Source organism: Capricornis sumatraensis, chromosome 9, assembly GCF_032405125.1.
Source record: "Capricornis sumatraensis isolate serow.1 chromosome 9, serow.2, whole genome shotgun sequence".
NCBI lineage: Eukaryota > Metazoa > Chordata > Mammalia > Artiodactyla > Bovidae > Capricornis > Capricornis sumatraensis.
Window position 1 is genome coordinate 89,390,575 of NC_091077.1, and position 20,137 is coordinate 89,410,711.

Sequence of the window (20,137 nt, forward strand, 5' to 3'; positions counted from 1 at the left end):
AGATGGCTGGATGGCATCATGGACTTGGTGGACGTGAGTCTGAGTGAACTCCGGGAGATGGTGATGGACAGGGAAGCCTGGCGTGCTGCGATTCATGGGGTCACAAAGAGTTGGACACAACTGAATGACTGAACTGAACTGCAATACTATGAAACCTGAACAGTAATAGTGTGTTAATGTGTCTGCTTTTTCTGATATAACTAGTTCCAATGGCTGGGAATAAAGGAAGAGGACGTGCTGCTTATACCTTTAACATTGAAGCAGTTGGATTTAGCAGAGGTGACAAGTTACCTGATGTTGTATTAAAACCACCTCCACTATTTCCTGTAAGTACATTAACAGCGAAATTCTCACAGTATGTTTTTCATGTTTCAGAGAGAATTGAAATACTGTATAAGACTTGAATATATGCTATCATTACGATATCCTAAACTGTATGAAAGTAAAAGACGTGGTCACTTACCTTTAATTTAAATATTTCCACTGTTCTTTTCTGAAACATTTCTAATTTTCAGACTACTTTCTTGAAATGCAAAAAGCTATATATATATATATTTTTTCCCTGAATATATTCAATATTTTGTGACCTATAATTTTTTTCAATTTTTGTGTCTTACATTGCTGTTATTTATATATTCCAATATTAAAATAATATGTTTAAAAGTAAAGTTAGATTTTATAGTGGTCCTCACTTCCTATTTTGCCAGACCTTCAGTTAGTGACTTTATTCTCATCTTTTAGCTATAGAATTTAATTTTGCTCCCTAGTATACCACTTGCCCTTTTTTCCCACTGAGCTTTTTTTTTTTTGCTTAGTTCCTTATTTTATTAAAGTAAATTTTAATTTTGTTACTGTTAATATAAGCATTTCTATTACATTTAGTATTGCTTTTAAATTTAATTATGCTGGAGACTTAATTGGTGTGACTTTTTAATCAAATGCTTGACTTTACATTTAGTTTAAAACTTAAGCTTACCTTTCCAGATGTGCATGTGCTATGGTACAAAATGTGAAAAATATAAATATCTGTCATAAATAACCAGATAGTCCTTCCAGGAATCTTTTCCATCTTTCAGAAGGAAACATCCTTTGTTGAAAGATTTCTGTAAGTAGAGGACCCTGAACAGATGTTCTTGGGATCTAGATGTCCCACTGGGGGAGAGTCTACTTTTTACTCTTGATATTTTTCCTTTCTGATATTCAGTGCAGCTTAAAAACAAAGGTAAATATCTCAGATATAGACAGAATGTCACTTTATATTGATTTCCTTTTAAAACAAGCTCTTCTTCATGTGTGAGATTACTTCTAAAGCTTGGGCATATTAATACATACTATTGTTTTCTGCAGGGAAGAAAATTTATTACTGGCTAAAAGGCTCTGTCTGATCTGGCTTTCTGATGTCCTTCTGACCCTTTTCCCACCACCGTCCTCATTCCTTAGCCGTGGTGGTCTCCTGTTTCCCTTAGGCATTTTCCCCTGTTAGTTTCCCTGGCTGGCGCCATCAGTCTCCCCATTTCTCTGTATGGATGGCTTCATATTCTTATCCAGATCTCTCCTCACAGGTGACTCTCCCGAGAAGTGCATGCTTACTGATGGACCAGTGATTTACAGTCTCCATGGGCTCTGTCCGTCCCTCTTTCCTTTTCCTGGCTTCAGTCCTTCTCTCAGTTACCACTGTCTGAAATTGTGCATTACCCCATTTGTTTACTTATTTTTCTCCCCTAGAATGTAAATTCCACACAGGCAGAAGGTTTGACTAGTTCATCCTGGTGTCTCCTGTTGTATTATAAATATATATGCATACATAATACATATGTGTGTGTACTTGTAATTCTTAACAATTGAAGATATAGGTTAAAATTCCTGCTTGGCCACTTTTGTGTTATATGGACTTACAGATTATTCACTTCTCAGCTCCCTCACTATAAAAGGGGAATTATTGATACTTTAGATGAATTCATGGATTCTGAATGTTGAGTACATCCAGGTTGTAGTAACCGCTTGTTAAATAGTAGCTGCTACTACATTTATTTTAAAATTTTAATGCTACTGCTCCTACTAATACCACCATGGCTAATAGGAACCCACCATTATAGAAGACTAAAGCAACTGCTTTTATCATGGTGCTTTGATTTTTAAAATACAGAATCACAGTCATCAGACTATATAGCAAATGATTGTTGGTATGATCAGTAGAAAAATTAGGCAGGTAGGAAAATTAAGTACCTTTTCTACTTACAAAGTAAGAGCAAAATAAGACATGGGTGAAAAGGCTTAATATATAATAAAAGGTCAAAATATTTTAAGTTGATGGTAAAACTTAATGCCTATAAAATGTGATTTTTCAATAAAACTGACATGTTTTCAGAACATAGACAAAAGGGATATTAAAATATTTCATTTATTTTTAAAAAATTGCCTCTTAATGTAAACAGGATACAGACTATAAACCAGTGCCACTAAAAACAGGAGAGAGTGAAGATTATGTGCTTGCCTTGAAACAAGAGTTGAGAGAAACTGTGAAAAGAATGCCTTATTTTGTAGAAACACCTGAAGAAAAACAAGGTGCGTATTGGACTCTGATTATGTGGTTCACTGTCTATAGATAAAAAAATTAGTGTTTCACCATAAGATATATGATCTTTAATGTTGATTGATTTGATTTAGTCGGAAATTATCAACTACCCTGAAAAAGCATATTTATGTTGATTTAACAGAAAATATTGGAGAAGGCAGTGGCACCCCACTCCAGTACTCTTGCCTGGAAAATCCCATGGATGGAGGAGCCCGGTGGACTGCAGTCCATGGGGTTGCTAAGAGTCGGACACGACTGAGCGACTTCACTTTCACTTTTCACTTTCATGCATTGGAGAAGGAAATGGCAACCCACTCCAGTGTTCTTGCCTGGAGAATCCCAGGGACGGGGGAGCCTGGTGGGCTGCTGTCTATGGGGTCGCACAGAGTTGGACATGACTGAAGCAACTTAGCAGCAACAGAAAATATAATTTTAATTTTTTGATATTTTTAAGATTACCTTTCAAAATAAAAGTGTTATATGTTCAGTGAAATTTATGAAAACAGAAATATTAAGAAACTGAAAATCACCCTGGGACTTCCCTGGTGGTCCAGTGGTTAAAGCTCAGCGCTTCCAATGCAGGAGGCGTGGGTTTGATCCCTGGTCAAGGTAGTAAGATCCCACATGCTGTGCAGTATGCCCCCCCTAAAAAAATATCACCTTTATTTCTTATGTCTAGAGAACTACTACTGATATTCAGTTCAGTTCAGTTCAGTCGCTCAGTCGTGTCCGACTCTTTGCGACCCCATGAATCGCAGCACGCCAGGCTTCCCTGTCCATCACCACCTCCCGGAGTTCACTCAGACTCATGTCCATCAAGTCTGTGATGCCATCCAGCCATCTCATCCTGGGTCGTCCCCTTCTCCTCCTGCCCCCAATCCCTCCCAGCATCAGAGTCTTTTCCAGTGAGTCAACTCTTTGCATGAGGTGTACAAAGTCCTGGAGCTTCAGCTTTAGCATCATTCCTTCCAAAGAAATCCCAGGGTTGATCTCCTTCAGAATGGACTGGTTGGATCTGCTTGCAGTCCAAGGGACCCTCAAGAGTCTTCTCCAACACCACAGTTCAAAAGCATCAATTCTTCGGTGCTCAGCCTCCTTCACAGTCCAACTCTCACATCCATACATGACCACAGGAAAAACCATAGCCTTGATTAGATGGACCTTAGTCGGCAAAGTAATGTCTCTGCTTTTGAATATACTATCTAGGTTGGTCATAGCTTTTCTTCCAAGGAGTAAGCGTTGTTTAATTTCATGGCTGCAGTCACCATCTGCAGTGATTTTGGAGCCCAAAAAAATAAAGTCTGACACTGTTTCTACTGTTTCCCCATCTATTTCCCATGAAGTGATGGGACCGGATGCCATAATCTTTGTTTTCTGAATGTTGAGCTTTAAGCCAACTTTTTCACTCTCCCCTTTCACTTTCATCAAGAGGCTTTTTAGCTCCTCTTCACTTTCTGCCATAAGGGTGGTGTCATCTGCATATCTGAGCTTATTGATATTTCTCCCGGCAATCTTGATTCCACCTTGTGTTTCTTCCAGTCCAGCGTTTCTCATGATGTACTCTGCATATAAGTTAAATAAGCAGGGTGACAGTATACAGCCTTGACGTACTCCTTTTCCTATTTGGAACCAGTCTGTTGTTGCATGTCCAGTTCTCACTGTTGCTTCCAGACCTGCATACAGATTTCTCAAGAGGCAGGTCAGGTGGTCTGGTATTCCCATCTCTCTCAGAATTTTCCACAGTTTATTGTGATCCACACAGTCAAAGGCTTTGGCATAGTCAATAAAGCAGAAATAGATGTTTTTCTGGAACTCCCTTGCTTTTTCCATGATCCAGCGGATGTTGGCACTTTGATCTCTGGTTCCTCTGCCTTTTCTAAAACCAGCTTGAACATCAGGAAGTTCACGGTTCACGTATTGCTGAAGTCTGGTTTGGAGAATTTTGAGCATTACTTTACCAGCATGTGAGATGAGTGCAATTGTGCGGTAGTTTGATCATTCTTTGTCATTGCCTTTCTTTGGGATTGAAATGAACACTGACCTTTTCCCGTCCTGTGGCCACTGCTGAGTTTTCAAAATTTGCTGGCACATTGAGTGCAGCACTTTGACAGCATCATCTTTCAGGATTTGAAATAGCTCAACTGGAATTCCATCACCTCCACTAGCTTTGTTCGTAGAGATGCTTTCTAAGGCCCACTTGACTTCACATTCCAAGATGTCTGGCTCTAGATTAGTGATCACATCATCATGATTATCTGTGTCGTGAACATCTTTTTTGTACAGTTCTTCCATGTATTCTTGCCACCTCTTCTTAATATCTTCTGCTTCTGTTAGGTCCATACCATTTCTGTCCTTTATCGAGCCCATCTTAGCATGAAATGTTCCCTTGGTGTCTCTAATTTTCTTGAAGAGATCTCTAGTCTTTCCCATTCTGTTGTTTTCCTCTATTTCTTTGCATTGATCACTGAAGAAGGCTTTCTTATCTCTTTTTGCTATTCTTTGGAACTCTGCATTCAGATGCTTTTATCTTTCCTTTTCTCCTTTGCTTTTCGCCTCTCTTCTTGTCACAGCTATTTGTAAGGCCTCCCCAGACAGCCATTTTGCTTTTTTGCATTTCTTTTCCATGGGGATGGTCTTGATCCCTGACTCCTGTACAGTGTCACGAACCTCATTCCATAGTTCATCAGGCACTCTATCAGATCTAGGCCCTTAAATCTATTTCTCACTTCCACTGGATAATCATAAGGGATTTGATTTAGGTCATTCCTGAATGGTCTAGCGGTTTTCCCTACTTTCTTCAATTTAAGTCCAAATTTGGCAATAAGGAGTTCATAAGCTGAGCCACAGTCAGCTCCCAGTCTTGTTTTTGTTGACTATATAGAGCTTCTCCATCTTTGGCTGCAAAGAATATAATCAGTCTGATTTCGGTGTTGACCATCTGGTGATGTCCATGTGTAGAGTCTTCTCTTGTGTTGTTGGAAGAGGGTGTTTGCTATGACCAGTGCATTTTCTTGGCAAAACTCTATTAGTCTTTGCCCTTCTTCATTCCGCATTCCAGGGCCAAATTTGCCTGGTACTCCAGGTGTTTCTTGACTTCCTACTTTTGCATTCTAGTCCCCTATAATGAAAAGGACATCTTTTTTGGGTGTTAGCTCTAAAAGGTCTTGTAGGTCTTCATAGAACAGTTCAACTTCAGTTTCTTCAGCGTTACTGGTTGGGGCATAGACTTGGATAACTGTGATATTGAATGGTTTGCCTTGGAGACAAACAGAGATCATTCTGTCGTTTTTGAGATTGCATCCAAGTACTGCAGTTCGGGCTCTTTTGTTGACCATGATAGCTATTCCATTTCTTCTGAGGGATTCCTGCCCACAGTGGTAGATGTAATGGTCATCTGAGTTAAATTCACCCATTCCAGTCCATTTTAGTTTGCTGATTCCTAGAATGTTGACGTTCACCCTTGCCATCTCTTGTTTGACCACTTCCAATTTGCCTTGATTCATGGACCTGACATTCCAGGTTCCTATGCAATATTGCTCTTTACAGCATCGGATCTTGCTTCTATCACCAGTCACATGCACAACTGGGTATTGTTTTTGCTTTGGCTCCATCCCTTTGTTCTTTCAGGAGTGATTTCTCCACTGATCTCCAGTAGCATATTGGGCATCTACTGACCTGGGGAGTTCCTCTTTTGGTATCCTTTCATTTTGCCTTTTCCTTAATTTTTCTTTTATGTGTATATCCTTTTACAAAATTGGATTTGTGTTACTTTGTATCTTCCTTTTTTACTCAATAGCATATTATTAGCATTGTCACATATTCTTTTTTTTTCATTAATCTTTATTGTAGTATAGTTGGTGTACAATCTTGTGTTAGGTTCTGCTGTACAGCAAAGTGAATCAGTTATACAGATACATATATCCACTCTTTCTTAGATTCTGTGCCTGTATAGGTCATTACAGAGTACTGAGTAAAGTTCCCTATGCTATGCAGTAGATTCTTAATAGTTACCTATTTTATGCACATATTCTTAGAAAACATGATTTTTGATGACTGAGTGGTATTCCATCGTGTGGCTACAACATTATTCATTGTAACGTGTGTGTTTTTTTTTTTTTTTGCCACTTTTAGTTCCCTGCTGTTAGATTTAAGACTGTTTTTAGTTTTTTTGCTCATATGTATAATGCTGTGATTTTTATCCTTATACATAAATCTTTAAGCAGATCTCTGATTATTTAATATTTGGGTTAAAATTTTTGAAAGCCTTAACTATATTTTGGCTCACCGTTGATATCAAATATAAAATGTAAAAGATGTGTTCATTCATTATGCCAAGGACAGAGAGGAGAAATTGTAGCTGGAGAAGGCTTGACAATCTCAGACTAAAAGTGAGGAGTGGTTTCAGAGGAAGGGAATACATTCCTGAGTAGTTATTTAGCACAGTAGAACTATATTGATTTCAGTTTTTGCCCTTGAATGTTGAAATTAGAGATCGATATCATCCTTGAGTTCTCAAAACATCATTAAAACATGAGAAATTCCTATAGTGTCATCTCATTCCATTAATATTAAAAATGCATACCCTTTCCCTCTTTCTAAAAGACTTAGAATTGGATAAGAATCAAAAAGGAAGTCTTATATAGTAATACCACATGTGCCTATAATTGTAAGAAGCATTTTAGATGGGTTTATTTAATTTTTCAAAAGAAAGGTGCTTGAAGGTATATAATAAATTATTTGACATTTTACCTCAGAAGTACTGAGTTTTTTTTACTTTCATGATTATGTCACATGCTTTTATCTGTTTGAGTTTAAAAATGAAATTAAAGCTCATTTTAAAGATTTAACTAAATAAGATAAAGTGAACTAATAAATACCCATTTTTATTGAAAAAAAATGATAGTGTAGGGTATACTTTACCCTTTTTAAAATTAGTCTATAGACTATGGAACATACATACTTAACCAACTGTAACTGTTAGTAAAGTACCTATCTAATTTAAAAGTACATCATACCGTGAAGACATTTGAGTCATTAAGACCAGGAACATAATTTTCTTCCTGATTTCTGGGAGTAGCTGTCTTATACCTGGGTCAAAAGGCTCTTTACCTTTTATAATTGCTTAATGAAGTATTTAAAAGTATAAGGAATCATTTGCTACTGTTTCAGAAGAAAACTCTCGCATAGAATTTTCCAAATTGATCCAAGTATATTCTCTTTGAATACATACATGTTTACCTCTCTTTCCTGATGTAATGTTTTATTAAAACAACAACAAAAAAACCCACTGTGGTTGATATAGTATATACGTATATGGTCTTCCCTGGTGGCTCAATGGTAAAGAATCCACCTGCCAATGCAGAAGACCTGGGTTGCATCCCAGGCTTGGGAAGATCTTCTGGAGAAGGAAATGGCAGCCTTTCCAGTATATTTGCTTGGCAAATCTCATGGACAGAGGAGCCTGGTGGACTAGAGTCCATGGGGTGCAAAAGAGCTGGACATGACTTAGTGACTAAACAACAACATATACATATATATGTGAATACAGATTAGTATAATATACACTGTAGATACACATTATTATATCTATATACATGCACAAATAGTGTGTATGTATACACACTGTGAGTGGGAAAGAATTGACCAGACTGAATAGACGTACACAGCTGTCACAGGAAGCCATATTCTAGGGAGTGTTCCATCGCCGTATCCTCACTACCCTTTCCCCAGCACTGACTTCCTATGTGCTTTAGGACAGAGAGACTTATGGACTAACAATGTAAAAAACTAAATCTCTAGAGACTTGGACAGATAGGGTAGGAGATCTCTTGCTGATAATCAAGTGCCTGGTGGCTCAGGGCATTGAGATTTTTCACAAAGAACCAAGGGCCCAGAATAAACATTTTTCATGTTGTTTGGTATTCCAGGTTTGTTTATAGTGTTCTGAGGTAGAAGTAATAGAAGTGACTGGCATTTTCTCTGCAGTGAAATGTATTCTTTTTATAATAAAGAGAAAAAAATCAGTGAATATTATTATTTTAATGAGTTTTAGCTCCAAAGGTACACAGAGAACATCTGGTCCAGTGGTTCCCAGCTCAGGTTCCTGAACCACTGGGGTCCTCCAAGCTAGAAACAGGAGTGACAGTGGTGATGGTTCTGTAAGCCATTTTCAGAGCTTCAGAAACTTAATGGAAATCCTGCCTCTACCTACATTGTGACCACAAGGTCTCTTACTGAATGAATGGAGTTTGTTTGGTTTATTAACTCTCACTGTATGGTCATGGTCCACGAGACCTCATTTTAATTTTTTAGTTTCTTTTTTGGAGCATTTCTTACTATATGTAATGATTGATATTGTAACTTATTTTTTCGTAGAGATCTTCCAAGGAACAGAGAGAACTTGCTTTAAAAGAGAAGAAAAATTATTTTGTCCTAGCATTACCTGTATTTGCCCATTGGACCCTTTCCTAAATCTAAAGTACATTTTAGAATTTCAGTGATCTTACTTTTCTTGCACCTAGAAACATTTTTCTGTTTCATCATCATAGATATTATTTCATCATTTTTCATCAATTAGCCTCTACTATGCTAGAAAATGGAGAAGGAAATGGCAACCGGCTCCAATATTTTTGCCTGGAGAATCCCATGGACAGAGGAGCCTGGTGGGCTGCCATCTATGGGGTCGCACAGAGTCGGACACAACTGAAGTGACTTAGCATGGGTGCATGCATTGGTGAAGGAAATGGCAACCGGCTCCAGTATTCTTGCCTGGAGAATCTCACGGACAGAGGAGCCTAGTGGGCTGCTGTCTATGGGGTCGCACAAGAGTTGGACATGACTGAAGAGACTTAGCAACAGCAGCACGCTAGAAAAGACTAAAATATACAAAATGGAAGAATAATGAAATTGCATAGAAGCATTGTGCAGTACTGAAATAAATCATCACTGTTATATCATCCTTGTGTTGGCCAAAATATAATATTAATTTTTAAGAAGCTATAGAATAATTCTGGAGAGACTCCTGTCTGTATAGTTGTTTTGGTTTTGTTTAGCTTTCATAGAATATAATTTAGAATTCAGAAATTGTCATTTTCTACCCATAACTGCAGAGAAGAAAATTGGCAGAGGAACATGTTTCAGTTACTAGACAAATCAGAAGAGGAATGCAAAGAGAAAGGAGCCTCTTGATGCTAATATTGCTGGTGGTATTGATGGTATAAGCAGAGCCTCACACTGAGTCTTCAGATGACAGTATCCTAGATGAATTTTCTCGAACTTATGAATCAATAAGTAAACGGTGTCTCTTGAAGAAAGAAAAGGAAAATATGGTGTTCTCATATATAGTTAATCTTTGAAATGGACCTTATCACATAATATTTTGTGGTAGGAACATGGAAAATTCCATTTGCTAAAATGACATATGACCATATTTTTTTCTTTTTTGTTGGGTTTTATGTACCAAATATTTGTAACTAGACAGCTGTTGAAAGCAAAGGCAAAGACAAAGAAGACTGAAAGGAAATAGATAATGTAGAAGTGAAACAATTTATTGGATTGATCATATTAATTGGTAATGATATATTTAATAATGAAAATGAAAATGGCTGGGCCATCCTCTCTTCAACAGAAGTGTGAGCCATAAAAATTTTTTAAAGCATTACTTTTTGATGGTGCAAATACAAGAAGAATTGGACATAATGATAAGCTAGATCATGTTAATAGAAATATATTTATAATCTAGAATCACTTGGGTGGTACAGGTGTGAGAAAAGCCAGAAGTAATATGTTAGAATTTATTAAAGATGTATTTGAAGTCCAGAATAGGATATATGAAATACTTATATTTAATGTTTGCACATGACAAACTCCCAATGCACAGTTGATGCACACTTAGCTGTATTCAAAGGATGTTGCCCATTTTGGGCAAATATACCTTCAAAACCAAGAAAATAGTGGAGTATAAGTTTGAGTTTACTTAATGCTTATTAAAATTCCCAATAATTACTTTTCTTTCTTTTTAAATAACAGCTCTGTTGAGATAGTGAAAGAAAGTGTTAATCACTCAGTCGTGACTGACTGTTTGTGACACCATGGACTGTAGCCCATAACCGCCAGGCTCCTCTGTCCATGGGATTCTCCAAGCAAGAAAATCCTGGAGTAGGTTGTCATTCCCTTCTCCAGGAGATCTTCCTGACCCAGCCACTGAACTCAGGTTTCCCACATTGCAGGCAGATTCTTTACCATCTGAGCCACCAGGGAAGCCTTATTGAGATAAAAATCCAGATATATAAAATTTATTTTTTACAATATACAGTTCAGTCCCTTTGAGTGTACTCACAAAATTTTGCCGCCAACAGTACTATCTAATTTATAGAATTGGTTCATCATCCTGAAAAGAGACTCCCATACCCTTTAGTATCAATCCCTATTGTCCCCTCCCTCCCTCAGCCCTTGGCACCCTATAATCTGCTTTGTCTGTTTTATATATTTCATATAAATGGAATCTTAATGTGTATTCTTTTGTGACTGGTTTCCTTCACGTAGCATAATGGTCTCAGGGTTCACACATAGTAAAGCATGTATCAGTGTTTCATTCCTTTTTCTAGTTGAATAATATTCCATTATATGTATATAGCACACTTTGTTCATTCATCAGTTGATGGACATTTGGGTCACTTCTACAGTGGGGTTTTCATGAATAATGCTACTGTAAACATTCATGTATGTGTTTTTGTGTACCATGTCATTTTTGTTGTATATCTAGGGTCAGATGGTAAATTTTTATTTTACATTTTGAGGAACTGCCAACTATTTTCCAGAGTGGTTGCACCATTTTATATTACCTACAGTGTATGAGGGTTCCTGTTTCTCCACAGCCTTGTTAACACTTATTATTAGTTCTAGCCATCCAACTGGGTGTAAAGTGGTAGCTCATTGTAATGCCATCCAACCATCTCATCCTCTGTCTCCTGCCCTCAATCGTTCCCAGCATCAGGGTCTTTACCAGTGAGTTGGCCCTTTGCATCAGGTGGCCAAAGTGTTGGAGCTTCAGCTTCAGCATCAGTCCTTCCAGTGAATATTCAGGGTTGCTTTCCTTTAGGATGGACTAGTTTGATCTCCAACCTTGCCTCCTCCTATCCTTTTCTCCACTGTCTTTCCCAGTGGTTGTGAAAAGTGTCTCCCTGAGAAGACTGACTGTGTATATTAAGTATTTGCTTACTTTATTAGAGGTAAGCAAACAGCCCTCCATCCTCATTTAGGTACTTAATACCTCCCAGTTACACGAGATTTAAAGATTGGGAGCTAGAGGCCAGTGTCACAAGAAGAAAAGAGAAGATACACAGCCCTCCCCCTCCCCCCACCCCCGACTTTTTGTGTAAGTGGCTTCCTGACTTGCCTTTGGGCTTTTGTGAAAATTCTCAGAGATGAATCAGATTATCTGCTACTGAGAACTTTAATTAGGGTTTTGGTCTCTGCTCACCCCCAGCCATTTATTCTCGGGTGCTTCTTGCCACTTCCCTAGATGTGTATTACTCTGTTCAGTATGTGTCCAGAAACACATTAAACTCCCTGTATTGGAAATAAAAGGTGTTACCTGGTATTTTCAATTATTTTAAAATTCTTTTTTCTATCTTTTTTTCCTAGATATTGAAAGATATAGTAAAAGATATATGAAGGTGTACAAAGAAGAGTGGATACCAGGTAACCATAAAACTTAAAATGTTAAAATTAATCTTCAAAGGCTCTCCCTACCATGTCTTTTTAGGACCAATTTGCTATTTTCACTATGGGAAAATAGAGCCTGGCTCTCTTCCTGTAATTAATTAGCAACATAAATCTTTTGAAAACTAAGATGAAAAGATTTTTATATTGTAACAAGGAATATTTGAAGTGATATTGTAGAAGTTCTTAGGATATTTTTTTTTTCTTTTAATAGGGCTGGCCAAACTCATTGGATTTTCCATTTTCATTTGATACAATCACAGTTTTCATCTTTAATACTAATAGTACTCACTTCTGTGTTCCTGAGTGATTTTATAGCTTTTGAGGAGGAACCAGGTCTAGCTTTAAGAATATTTTCAGCCGAGCTTGTGTATCTTCCTTTCTTTTCAGCAGGCATAGACTCTTTTTGGTTGTTAATGTGCCTCTTCAACAGAACCATACCTAAGAGAGTTTTTTTTTTTTCCGGCATTCACAAAATTGCCTTGGTAGAGGCAAGGTGTAAGGGGCTGCAGAGATCTCATCTACTTCATTTTGTAGAAAATTAACAGTTGCTATAGAAACGCAGTGACCTGTCAAGGCAACTTGGAATATTTTAGTAAAACCCAGGTTTCCTCATTTCAGCACTCTTCCCTTTGACATCTCTGTCCTTGGTGTGTTACAGAAACTGCCTGTATGCAGAAGCCTAAGTGACATTTACAGCATTGATTGCTTTCCCGAGTTACAGCATCTCTTTTCAATGCTAATTGTTAATAATGTTGTGTCCCTCTGGAAACACTCCTCTTAGGTCTCTCATTTCTTCTACTAATAAGTATTTGTCTCTGAATGATTCTGTTTAAGTCCTTTGTCATGATCACCTATGGATCATTTATGAAAACAAACATATTAGGTTGGTGCAAAAGTAACTGTGGTTTTCTTATTGTTGAACTTTGTTGTTTGATATTGGAATACATTCTTAAATGTGGTTATGTTATACTTCATTTTAATGCTCATTTCTTGCTTTATGTGTCTATTTTTTTTGGCTAAGGACAAATTACTTGCCGTTTAGACTAGGGAAATGATGTTAGACAAAAAGCAAATTCAAGTGATTTTTTGTTTGAGTTCAAAATGGGTCGTAAAGCAATGGAGACAACTCTCAATATCAACAACACCTTTGGCCCAGGAACTGCTAATGAACATATAGGGCAGTGATGGTTCAAAAAGTTTTACAAAGGAGATGAGAGCCTTGAAGATGAGGAGTGTAGTGACCAGCTGAGAGCCATCATCAAAGCTGATCCTCTTACATCTACACAAGAAGTTGCCAAAGAACTTGACATCAACCTTTCTATGGTCATTCAGCATTTGAAGCAAATTGGAAAGGTGAAAGGCTTGATAAGTGGGTGCCTCATGAGCTGACAGAAAATCAAAAAAACTGTCATTTTGATGTGTCATCTTATTCTATACAACAGTGAACCATTTCTTGATCGGATAGTGACATGCAATGAAGTGTGGATTTTATTTGTCAGCTAGCAATGACCAGTGCAGTGGTTAGACCGAGAAGAAGCTCCAAAGTACTTCCCAAAACCAAACTTGCACCAAAAAAGGTCGTGGTCACTGTTTGGTGGTCTGATGCCCACTGTCAGATCCACTCCAGCTTTCTGAATGCTGACGAAACCATTAGATCTGAGAGGTATGCTCAGCAAATCAACGAGATACCCTGAAAACTGCAATGCCTGCAGCCAGCATTGGTCAACAGAAAGGGTCCAGTTCTTCTGTACAACAGTGCCCAACCGCACATTACGCAACCAGTGCTTCAAAAGTTGAATGAATTGGGCTACAAAATTTTGCATCATCTGCCATATTCACCTGACTTCTCACTAATTGACTACCATGTCTTCAAGCATCTTGACAAGTTTTTGTAGGGAAAATGCTTGCATAACCAGCTGGAGGCAGAAAATGATTTCTGAGAATTGCGCAAATTCTGAAGCACAGATTTTTACGCTATAGGAATAAACAAACTTATTTCTCATTGGCAAAAATGTGTTGATTGTAATGGTTCCTATTTTGATTAATAAAGATGTGTTTAAGCCTAGTTATAATGATTTATAATGAAGAAGAAGGGTGAAGAAGGCTGAGTGCTGAAAAATTGATGCTTTTGAACTGTGGTGTTGGAGAAGACTCTTGAGAGTCCCTTGGACTGCAAGGAGATCCAACCAGTCCATTCTGAAGGAGATCAACCCCGGGATTTCTTTGGAAGGAATGATGCTAAAGCTGAAACTCCAGGACTTTGGCCACCTCATGCGAAGAGTTGACTCACTGGAAAAGACTTTGATGCTGGGAGGGATTAGGGGCAGGAGGAGAAGGGGACGACTGAGGATGAGATGGCTGGATGGCATCACTGACTCAATGGACGTGAATCTGAGTGAACTCCGGGAGTTGGTGATGGACAGGGAGCCCTGGCATGCTGCGATTCATGGGGTGGCAAAGAGCTGGACATGACTGAACAACTGAACCGAACTGAACTGATAATGATTTAAAATTCACAGTCTGAACCTGCAATTACTTTTATACCAACCTAATATTTAAAGCAAAATTTATTAGTTCAGGAAAAATAGCTTGAGATATAAAAGTATTTTCTACAAACAGTACTGAGTTTTTTATTAGTAGGCAGCATTTTTTTAATCTATTTTCATGTTGCTTCACTTTTCTGATTGTCTCTAAGCTTAAAAAAGAAGAACAAGCGACAAATTAGAGGAATTATTTAGCTAATGCAGGCAAAATCATTAAATGGAAGGAATTTACTTTTCCATAGCTATTTCTATTTTTAATTTTAAAGTCTTCCTATAATTATTAAATTGTTTAGTTTTACATATATTAGGATTATGGTCACATATTTTAACTTTGAAAAAATTTTTTCATTATGTAAGAAATACATATCAACTACAGAACATGTACAAAACACAGAATAATTGAATAATAAATTACATTTAAGGAAAATAGCTATAATCCCAACACAAGGAATTACTGTAATATTTTGCTTCCAACCTAGAGCTTTCTCTGTACAAATATACATCTGTTGAAGCATTTACATGTTAGGTTTATTCTTTTAATGGAATTATATATATATTGTTTTAAAAACTGTTAAAATTTAACAGTGTATTATGAATAACTTGTCATGCCCATAAGTATTTTTCTATATTTTTTCATTATGAAAATTCTTGTACTTGAAATTAATTATATAAATATTATTTAACTTAAAAGAATATTATAGAAATTTTATAAGTATTTCAAAGGTATTGTAATGAATTTTTTTCTTTATAGGAGAAAATATATCACTATTATAGTTTAATCCCCAGTAAATCTATACAGATACTAAATTTTATTTCCATTGCATGAGGCACTCTCATGTTCTTTAAATAGTTATACCCAGTGCCAGTAATTCCCAGAGGAAACAGCCCTTTTTATTTCTCCTTTTGTACACACAGATTGGAGAAGACTCCCTAGAGAGTTGATGCCAAGGAAAAAATGCAAAAAAGGTACATTAACTAATGTAAGAATAATCCAGATAGGAAAAGGTTATTGCTTAACTTCTATCTATATGAAATTGTCAATATAAAGTTACACTCAATTGTTCTAAATGCTTTTTCTGAAAGTATTTTTGATATTTTGATTATTTTATCAGTGCTTTTTGCTTTTGATTTTTTGTTTGTTTTCCCCTTAATTAGGAATTTTGAAGTGCTAGGAAAGACTTTTCAATTTTGTAGATATTCTCATTTGTATATTTGAAATTTTTTAAATGATTATACTGGCTTTATTTTGAGTTTTTAACTACAACATTTGGAACTGGTAACATTTGGGAACTGGTAGAATAGAACTTTATGGTGTACGCAAAATGCCGAAGTGAAAGTTTTTGTTGTGTTTTTCCTTCATAATCCCACCAAATAAAAAGCTGTTGAGCATCTACTATTGCCAGCCCCTGCGCTAAGAGGGATAAGCCAGTGAGCAAAGGAGGAGCAATCCTCACCCTCAGAGAGCTTACAGTCAGATGGAGTAAAAACATTCAGCATAGCACACCGTCTTCACTGGGAGGTCAGGGAAGGGTTTGTTGAGGAGACGCAGTTGAAATCCAGATTGAATGATGAGTACGAGCTTGCTGTGATGAGGTCATGGGAGTGACGCTGGAGAAATTGGGTTTGTTAATGTGTTTTTCTTGTTGAGTCTTAAGAGTTCTCTGTGTATTTTGGATACTAATCTGTTGGAAAAATATTCCTGCTGTGTGTCTCTCCTTTCCTCTTATACCACTGCAGCATTCACAGTACTTCTGACACTAGATTTAGGGAGTTATTTTTTCCTGCATATCAAACAGTTCTCTGCAACACCAACTACGTGTCTTATCATTTAATTCAGTTCTGACAGTAACTGGAGTTAGTGCTGATCCCACTAAGGGCTCAGTCTCAGGAGACTGCTCCCCGCTACAGATGTCGGTCTCAAGTATAGTGTGTCTCCAGGTTTCCCACAACTGCTGTCTGCATTGGCTACCAGTTGGAGGTTCCCATGACCCTCCCTGGTGGAATTTGATTTACCTGAACAGCTCACGGAACATGGTGATGTATTTACTTATATTTACCAGTTGACTATAATAAAGGTTATGATAAAGACCCAGATGAACAGTCAACTGAAAAGAGGCATAAGGTCAAGTCTGGAAGGTCACCCATGCATGTCTGTAGAGTTGGGATGTGTCGCCTTCCAGTTCACGAATATGTTCACCAATCCAGAAACTCTTGGAACAGCATACTTTGGGGATTTTTATGGAGGCTTCATCACGTAGGCCTGATCAGTCATTAAGTCAGTCTCCAGCCCCTTTCCCCTTTTCCAAGGATTCTGATCATGGCTGGATGTATCTGGTAGCCAGCCCCATCCTGAAGCCACCCAGCACCCCACTGAGAGTCACCTCCATAGAATAAAAGAGACTCCTGTGCTCAGTTGCTTCAGTTGTGTCCAGCTCTTTGCGACTCCATGGGTGGCTCCTCTGTCCATGGGATTTTCCCCGCAAGATTACTGGCATGGGTTGCCATGCCCTTCTCCAGGGGATCCTTCCAACCCAAGGATCGAACCCATGTCTCCTGCATTGGCAGGCGGATTCTTTTACCTGCTGAGCCATCAGGGAAACTCCAAAAGACACTCCTATTGTCCAGTAAATTCCAAGGGATGTAGATTCTTCTTAGAACAACAACAAAAAAATTACTCTTATCACTTAGGAAGTTTTAAGGGTTTTAGCAGTTCTCTGCCTGGAACCAGATGCTGAGACTAGTATATATTTGTTTCTATGTCACACAGTCCTTTTTCAAATATGTCTTTTGCAAACATTTTCTCCCATTCCATTGTTTGTCTTCTTAGTCTCTTGACACTGTCTTTTACACAGAAGTTTTGAGTTTTAATGTAGTCCGGGTCATCTGTTCTTCTGTTCATGGATCATGCCTTTGGTTTTGCATCTCAAAAGTCATCACCAAGCTCAAGGTCACCTAAATTTTCTCTTATGTTATCTTTTAAGAGTTTCATAATTTTATGTTTTACATTTAGGACTGTGATCCATTGTGAGTTAATTTTTGTGAAGGGTGTAAAGTCTGTGTAAATTTATTTTTTTGCGCATGGAAGTCCAGTTGCATTTTTCTGTATTTATGTTGGTCTCTTTCTGGGCTCTCTATTCTGTTTCATTGATCAATGTATTTATTCACCTATACCATAGTTTTGATTACAATAAGTTTATAGTATGTTTTTAAAATCAGGTAGTACCATCCTCTAACTTTGTTATTTTTCTTCAGTATTGTGTTGGCTGTTCTCAGTCTTTTGTGTTCCATCTATATAGTAGAGTCAGTTTGCTGGTATCTGTAGAATAACTTACTAGAAATTTGATTGAGGTTGCATTGAACTTATAGATGGAATTGGGAAGACAAGACATCTTGAAGATATTAGCTCTTCCTACCAATGAATATGGAATATGTCTCCATTTGTTTAGTTCTCTGATATCATTATTCAAAGTTTTATAGTCTTCCTCATATAGGTCATGTATATATATATTTTGTTAGACTTATACCTAAGTATTTCATTTTGGGAAGTACTAATGTAAATAACACTATGCTTTTCACTTCAAATTCCACTAGTTCATTGTTCATATATAGGAAATCTGTTGAATTTTGTGTATTAACCTTGTATGCTGTAATCCTGCTGTAATTTCTTATTAGTTCCCAGTTTTTTAGCCCATTCTTTCAGATTTTCTACATATTGTCTATGAACAAAGAAAGTTTTATTTCTTCCTTCTACATACCTTTTATATCCTTTTCCTATCTTAGTGTATTAGCTAAGACTTCTGGTACAATGCTGAAAAGCCCCTGGAGAAGGAAATGGCAACCCTCTCCAGTATTCTTGCCTAGAAAATCACGGAGAGAGGAGCCTGGTGGGCTACATCCATGGGAGCAAAGAGTTGGACACGACTAAGCCCACACAGCAGCATGAATGATACTAATCATGCCCTAGTGGATCACGAATTTTTAGCAGACTTTACGGGGCTGAAAAGAATATATCTGATTTGGAGGAATTCATGTTCAAATACATCCCACAACTGCTCATCCTTAGAAGCCCATGGACACATTAAAGATTAGTAAAAGCTTCCAGCGCGTCAGGCTTTTCATTTGTTGAAAAGCAAAACCACAGCAAAACTTTCCTTTTCCATTCTGCTCTCATATTTTTGTTGCATATTATACAATTTTTGTGTTTTGTTCCTGGTAAGCTTATATACTCTCTTTTTAAAAAAATGGTCTCCCCTGATTTACAAGAAAGTAGATAATACCTAAAGAGCCAAAGACAGAAAAGGTTTGTTTCTTGAAGATCCAGCTATTGGCAGGTGTTGTGTTGAAAGAAATAAAAAAATTCAAATATATGCATGTATTTGGCCAAAGATTTTTTAAAAATGTAAATGTTTTGGGGTTGAAATAGTCTTTTAACAGATTTTAGTAATTTTACACTTCTTTTCCAATTATAAATAAAAGAATTGGGCATTACATAAAACCAGAATGGAATGTAGCAAAAATTGCTGAATGGACTTGAATATGTAGCTATGACTTTCTTGGCTAAGAGATTAATAATTACTCTAAGTTTATTTACCTGATCATGTTCTATAATATCCATTTAGCAGATTTATGTGATGAAATTTAAATAATTTGACAAAAGTTCCTTAGACAAAAAGACTTCTTGATGTAATTTACATTCCTAGCTAGTGATTTCTGAAATCAGTAATATATGTTGAGAGCTTATTCATATATGATATGATATTTTACATGCTACAATTCAGATTAAACAGTCTTTACCCTCAAGGGAAGCAGAGAAAGTTACCCATCATTACATCTAGCTATTTTTTTTTAAATAACTTTTGTTCAAGCAAAACCTCACTAATATATATGTTCAGGAGTCTCAAACTTAGAGACTCCCCAAAGGGCAATTTGGTATAACACAATAAATTGTAAATTCCATTAGTTATGGGTCATGTCCACAATCTAAAAATTTCTTCTTCTGTAGGTTAAATGTTAATCTTTAACAGAATTACATCTTTCTGAGCCATATTTTCCTGTTACCAAGTAATTTCTAAGTATTTAGCTTGATTTTGGGAAAGGATGGTAATACTTTGTGATCACAATGGGACAATTTTTAACATTATCAATTTTGTAACATAACATCATAATTTTTGTAACATGTCAGTTTTGGTAACTGACTACCAAGATCTATATGTGAAACAATTTTTTATACCCTGCAGTTTCACAGTACCCTCAAAATGCAATATTATTTGATATAGCTTAAAAATTATGTATC

General features: G+C 37.0%; 1 protein-coding gene across 1 annotated transcript in view; it reads left to right on the top strand.

The window, feature by feature from the left end:
* Positions 1-209: 209 nt before the first annotated feature.
* Positions 210-20,137, top strand: part of POLR3G (RNA polymerase III subunit G) — a 31,959-nt gene continuing 12,031 nt past the window's right edge. Inside the window, exons 1-4 of the mRNA XM_068981290.1 lie at positions 210-326; positions 2,436-2,565; positions 12,221-12,277; positions 15,760-15,810. Of these exons, the coding sequence (XP_068837391.1) occupies positions 210-326; positions 2,436-2,565; positions 12,221-12,277; positions 15,760-15,810 (355 nt within the window). The remainder of the gene's footprint in view (positions 327-2,435; positions 2,566-12,220; positions 12,278-15,759; positions 15,811-20,137) is intronic.